We start from the raw sequence: 6918 nt of genomic DNA, 5'->3' as shown, positions 1-6918 counted from the left end.
CTTACCTAAGAAAATTCCGTAGAAAATGGCGATTTTCATAAATGGGCCAGGTAAAGAAGCCACACTAGCTTGGAACCAGATGAAACTAGTTTGGAACCAGATGAAACTAGTTTGGAACCAGATGAAACTAGTTTGGAACCAGATATAATCAGTCTGGAACCAGATAAAACTAGTCTGGAACCAGATGAAACTAGTTATAAACCAGATGAAACTAGTTTGGAACCAGAAGAAACTAGTTTGGAACCAGATGAAACTAGTTTGAAACCAGATAAAATCAGTCTGGAACCAGATAAAACCAGTCTTGAACCAAAAGAAACCAGTTTGGAACCAGATGAAACTAGTTTGGAACCAGATGAAACCAGTTTGGAACCAGATAAAACTAGTTTGGAACCAGATAAAACTAGTTTGGAACCAGATGGAACTACTTTGGAACCAGATGAAACTAGTTTGGAACCGGATGAAACCGGTTTGGAACTAGATAAAACCAGTTTGGAACCAGATAAAACTAGCTTGGAACTAGATGAAACTAGTTTGGAACCAGATGAAACCAGTTTGGAACCAGATGAAACCAGTTTGGAACCAGATAAAACTAGCTTGGAACTAGATAAAACCAGTTTGGAACCAGATGAAACTAGCTTGGAACCAGATGAAACCAGTTTGAAACCAGATGAAACCAGTTTGGAACCAGAAGACTCTAATTTGGAACCAGTAGACACCAATTTAGACCCAAAAGAAACTAATTTAAAACCAGAAAATACCGATTTAGGACCAGAAGACACAAATTTAGAACCAGAAGACACCAGTTTGGAACCAGAACACACCGATTTAAAACCAGATAAAATCAATTTAGAACCAGATAAAGCCAATTTAAAACCAGATATTGGGTGTTTACAAACAACCTGTTTGAATGGGGGTACATGTATTAAAAAAGGTAATTAAAGAAATAAATGTAACTTATTTATTTTCACGTGGCAAGAAAACAATGGTCCTTATTGCCCAGTGCTGTGTTTCAAACATCTTATGCTTGCTTATAAGTTCCTACTTTGTTATTTTTTTAGGTGATTGTTTTTATGTATGGCTGAAAATTTGGAAAACTGATTAGTGACTACTGGGTTGGAGCGATTACTGTTAAGAGCTTTGCTTAAAAATGTGGCCACAGTAGTAACAACCTCAAACTTACTACTATAACAACGATGTAAATTATTTTATTAACATGTTTTTCAATTTTCAGATAAATCCTGGATTTGCGTTTGCAATTATGGTTGGCGTGGTAACCATTGTGATGTCATAGACAACTCTATGAACACATCAAAGACAATTGCATTTTCTAAGAACATAGATGTACCTTCTTTTGTTACTTTTCCAATACCAAATGGTTTAGAACACAGCACAAATTTAAGGTTTGATAAAAATATTCTATTTTGCATTAGGTTATACAGTAAGGCATGCCATGAGACCTGAGATTTAAGCCAGAGTTGGCCCATTACCCCAACATTGTATATCCACATTCTATTCTATATGGGTGAGGTCCTACAGTGAGGCACGCCATGGGACCTGGGATTTAGGCCAGAGTTGGTCTATTACCCCAACATTGTATATGCACATTTTATTCTATATGGGTGAGGTCCTACAGCGAGGCATGCCATGGGACCTGGGATTTAAGCCAGAGTTGGCCCATTACCCCAACATTGTATATGCACATTCTATATGGGTGAGGTCCTACAGTGAGGCACGCCATGGACCTGGGTTTGGACCAGAGTTGGTCCGTTACCCCAACATTGTATATGCACATTTTATTCTATATGGGTGAGGTCCTACAGCGAGGCATGCCATGGGACCTGGGATTTAAGCCAGAGTTGGCCCATTACCCCAACATTGTATATGCACATTCTATATGGGTGAGGTCCTACAGTGAGGCATGCCATGGACCTTGGGTTTGGACCAGAGTTGGCCCGTTACCCCAACACCTAGGGTGCTACGGCATAAACCTCACTAAATGTTGAAGCTTTCCAAAAGGTGCTTTAATGTTAATTAATGGAAGATCACTTTTTGACAGATCAACCGAAAATAGATGCCTTCTTCTAACATTCACATAAATAAACATAAATTTTGTATAATTTCCCTTCAAGTTGTGCAAAATGTTTGAAAAAAAATTGTAAATATTTTTTTTAGGTTAAAGTTCGTTGCAAAAGATATAACGCAAGATGGATTGCTGCTGTTTCTTGGAGATATTACAATGGCTACTGATTACTTTATAATTGATATTGTGAATCAGACAATCAGACTAAGGTATATTGGTTTGGTTATTTATATCCTCGTGGGTGGGAAAGTGGCTTATCCATGGTTGCCACTCCCATGCCCACAGTCAAGCTGTTGAAGCTATTGCAGTGTGTGGATCAGTAGACATGACTTTTGGTTGGTTTGGTCATTTATATCCTCGTGGGTGGAAACTTGAGTGACTTATCCATGGTTGCCACTCCCATGCCCACAGTCGAGCTGCTGTAGCTATTGCAGTGTGTGGATAAGCAAATATATATATATGTTATAACTCGACAGCGAGCATGAGATATATGAATATTTTCCAGGTACAACTTGGGAGTTGGGGAAATTGCCTTATCATCAGAACGACTCGGTAATATATATGATATCTATGATGTGTTGGTACAAAGGCATGGGGTCAATGCAACGATGCAAGTTAACAATATGGTTAGTTATGATGTCATAATACACCGCATGCTCACTGTCGAGTTATAACATGGGTGTCTTCTTATACACCAGACACACATGGTATATTCATACACCTCATGCTCACTGTCGGGTTATAACATGGGTGTCTTCTTATACACCAAACACACATGGTGTATTCATACACCTCATGCTCACTGTCGAGTTATAACATGGGTGTCTTCTTATACACCAAACACACATGGTGTATTCATACACCTCATGCTCACTGTCGAGTTATAACATGGGTGTCTTCTTATACACCAGACACATGTGAAGAAAAACACATCAACAAAATTTCAAGATTTAAATTTCAATTCCAACTATGAACTTAGACTTGGCTGGGTAGATGGTCAACCACAATTTGTCGGTTGTATTCTCAGTCTTGAAGTAAATGTTCTAAAAACTGTGAAAAAATGCTTGAAGAAAAAACAAACTTCGTTTTCCAAGTTGTCCAAATGGGTGGAAATTCTTGGCACAAAAGGTAAAGGATTTTTTGGGTGAAAAACTGTTTTGGAAATTTATTTGTGTTGCATTTGCTCATTTATGTTTTAGTTTTGAAGTAGCAACTAAAATATTGTGACATTCTGTTTAAACATAAATATTTTAGAAGTTTTTGTTTATTAGCTATTTGCCACGTTATTAACGCTATTTCAATAACCTTTATTACAATTCGTTTTTCTTGTTTGTTTTACGCAGCTTTGTTTTTGTTGCCTGAATTTGCGAATTCATATTTGTTGTTTGAATTACAATAGGAATTCACCTATGTTTCAGCTTTGTCAGGTCGCGGGGTCACCGCTTGCCCCCCACATGACCTTTGCCCTCATGACCCCTGTGGCAGCGAGGGTCATTGTGACATCACAGCAACATTTTTTCAATGTCGCTGTTCCCAAAATTTCTCCGGGAAATTTTGCTCCGAGAAAAAATCTACATGTTTGTCCTCACCGTGTTTGCACAATGCCACATGCGCTGACGTCGAGGAAAATTACGTGTGCTCTTGCTCCATCGGGTGGTCGGGCAAAAATTGCGAAAAGGTAAAAAAATGTTGTTTTTTTCTTTACATTACCGTTTAAAGATGCTGAAACAATTGAAACACGATGAGGGAATATGGGATATTGTATGCTAAATATATCCCATCTTGCCCCACAGTACTGTACGATACATTCGACAAAGAATCAATTTTAAAATGTTTTTCATTTCCATGAAAATTCAGCAAATCGCGATTAGTGACCCCTTGTTCAACGATACAATGACATCATGGATGACCTTTGACCCGGTGACCCTTCGTCGGCGTACAGAGGTTAAAGTTCAAATTAAACCCGTGTCACAAACGGGGTTAATATTTTACGTCGATAACGATAGAGACAGGTAAGCGGTTTAAAGTTTTTTGATTTGAATTTTTTTATTTTAATTCAACTTTTTGTTTCTTAAATTACAGCGGACCTAAAATACAAAATATTTTAATCGAAAACCAGGATATATAACCCCTACCAACCACATACACTTTCCACCAGCCTAATCTGTAATATTTATAAAACCAGAACACACTAAACGTTTTCCTCACTCAATAAGACTCATCATATTTAATTTTGTAATAACTATAAAAATAACTAACTTTTTGTTGTCTATTCGATTATGGTAGCGAGGATTTAGAAATATTTAAAACAAAAACAGAGGATATAGCGACAAAACAACAGTTTAAAACACGCTTAAAGTTATAAACCTATTTACAATTAATTGGAAGAAAATAAGCGTGGTCGCTATTATACTAGCAATACACATAATAACTTTAATAATACTTATGTTGGGTGTTTATTATGCAGACAGCTTATAATACAGCCATAATATTTAAAAGCAACAAAAAATTTCTTTCAGCAACAATTGTGATTTCTTGAGTGTTTATTTGCAAGAAAATCACATTTATCTACAATTTTCTCTCGGGTATAATGACATCACAATATTAAAACACCCGTTGTTTGTTCACAATCACCAATGGCACGAGGTATGTATATATAACTGAATAAAGTATGTAACTTTGTGCGGGGCAATGATAGTCGTTACAACACGGGTGTTCTGTTTCATACACCTCGTGCCCGCTTACGAGTTACCACTTATGTAACTTATTTATCCTCGCATGGCGGGGCAACCGATATGTAACTTTGTAGGTGAACGATCTTTTTGTATAGCTGACAATTTAAACAACTCATTAGTGGCCACTGGGTTGGAGCAATTGCTGTTAAGTGTTTTGCCCAAGGACACGCCCACAATGGTAGCAGCGTGGAGCCTTGGATCAATTACTTCTGGGCCCAAGGACACATACGTCTATCAGTATTGAGCATCCAAACAGATATCTTTTAATTACGATTGTGATACAATCGCCTTACCACTAAGCCACAACACCATACACTTAACAGCAATTGCTCCAACCCTGTGGTCATTAATTGGTTGTTCAAATTATCAGCCATACATAAAACAACCACAAACAAAGTTACATATTTCTTATGTACTTTATCAGTCGTATCTCTCGCTATAAAAAATAACCGTTTTATTTATTGTTTACAGATATCTGCTGGTAGGATAAAAAATCTCGGATATTTGAAAGTTTTGAATTTTGATCGTTATTATGACGGTGAATAATTATGCTGTGTCATCTTATTTTGTGCTTTCCAGGATTTTTTTTGTTTTGTAATGTTATATTCATGATCTTTTTATGTTATTTTAAATATAATGATGCTATGTCATTATATTTAATGCTATGTCATGATATCTTTTGCTGTGTCATCTTATTTTATGTTGTGTCATCATATTTGTGCTTTGTCATCATCTTTTATTCTGTGTCATGTTTTACAGATAATGACATCACAATTAAATCAATCGACCAATCAGGAATGTTCTCGTTGGATGTGACATCATCAATATATTTGGGGGGTTACCCTAACATGGGAATGATAGTTGGTAACTTGCCAAGTGTGGGATTTACAGGTGGATGAAAAAGTCGATAAATTAGTGAATAATTGCAACTTATTTATCCTCGCATGGCGGAGCAACGACAGTCGTTATAACACTGGTGTTCTGTTTCATACACCTCGTGCTCGCTTACGAGTTACCACGTATGTAACTTATTTATCCTCGCATGGCGGGGCAACAACAGTCGTTATAACACGGGTGTTCTGTTTCATACACCTCGTGCACGGTTACGAGTTACCACGTATGTAACTTATTTATCCTCGCATGGCGGGGCAACAACAGTCGTTATAACACGGGTGTTCTGTTTCATACACCTCGTGCACGGTTACGAGTTACCACGTATGTAACTTATTTATCCTCGCATGGCGGGGCAACAACAGTCGTTATAACACGGGTGTTCTGTTTCATACACCTCGTGCTCGGTTACGAGTTACCACGTATGTAACTTATTTATCCTCGCATGGCGGGGCAACAACAGTCGTTATAACACGGGTGTTCTGTTTCATACACCTCGTGCTCGCTTACGAGTTACCACGTATGTAACTTATTTATCCTCGCATGGCGGGGCAACAACAGTCGTTATAACACGGGTGTTCTGTTTCATACACCTCGTGCACGGTTACGAGTAACCACGTATGTAACTTATTTATCCTCGCATGGCGGGGCAACAACAGTCGTTATAACACGGGTGTTCTGTTTCATACACCTCGTGCTCGGTTACAAGTAACCACGTATGTAACTTATTTATCCTCGCATGGCGGGGCAACAACAGTCGTTATAACACGGGTGTTCTGTTTCATACACCTCGTGCACGGTTACGAGTTACCACGTATGTAACTTATTTATCCTCGCATGGCGGGGCAACAACAGTCGTTATAACACGGGTGTTCTGTTTCATACACCTCGTGCACGGTTACGAGTAACCACGTATGTAACTTATTTATCCTCGCATGGCGGGGCAACAACAGTCGTTATAACACGGGTGTTCTGTTTCATACACCTCGTGCCAGCTTACGAGTAACCACGTATGTAACTTATTTATCCCCGCATGGCGGGGCAACGACAGTCGTTATAACACGGGTGTTCTGTTTCATACACCTCGTGCCAGCTTACGAGTTACCACGTATGTAACTTATTTATCCTCGCATGGCGGGGCAACAACAGTCGTTATAACACGGGTGTTCTGTTTCATACACCTCGTGCACGGTTACGAGTAACCACGTATGT

General features: G+C 38.5%; 1 protein-coding gene across 1 annotated transcript in view; it reads left to right on the top strand.

Moving 5' to 3' along the window:
* The window catches only part of LOC113475124 (protein eyes shut-like), a 7228-nt gene extending 1428 nt beyond the window's left edge, over nt 1–5800 (top strand). The window contains exons 3-13 of the mRNA XM_026838740.1: nt 11–18; nt 57–931; nt 1232–1400; nt 2173–2289; nt 2586–2706; nt 2992–3208; nt 3499–3758; nt 3938–4092; nt 4600–4726; nt 5287–5353; nt 5575–5800. Coding sequence (XP_026694541.1) covers nt 11–18; nt 57–931; nt 1232–1400; nt 2173–2289; nt 2586–2706; nt 2992–3208; nt 3499–3758; nt 3938–4092; nt 4600–4726; nt 5287–5353; nt 5575–5714 — 2256 coding nt within the window. The 3' untranslated portion in view covers nt 5715–5800. The remainder of the gene's footprint in view (nt 1–10; nt 19–56; nt 932–1231; nt 1401–2172; nt 2290–2585; nt 2707–2991; nt 3209–3498; nt 3759–3937; nt 4093–4599; nt 4727–5286; nt 5354–5574) is intronic.
* Nucleotides 5801–6918: the final 1118 nt, after the last annotated feature.

This window comes from Ciona intestinalis, unplaced genomic scaffold (genome assembly GCF_000224145.3).
Source record: "Ciona intestinalis unplaced genomic scaffold, KH HT000106.2, whole genome shotgun sequence".
In the NCBI taxonomy this organism is placed as follows: Eukaryota; Metazoa; Chordata; class Ascidiacea; order Phlebobranchia; family Cionidae; genus Ciona; species Ciona intestinalis.
This window is presented reverse-complemented; position numbering and strand designations above follow the sequence as displayed.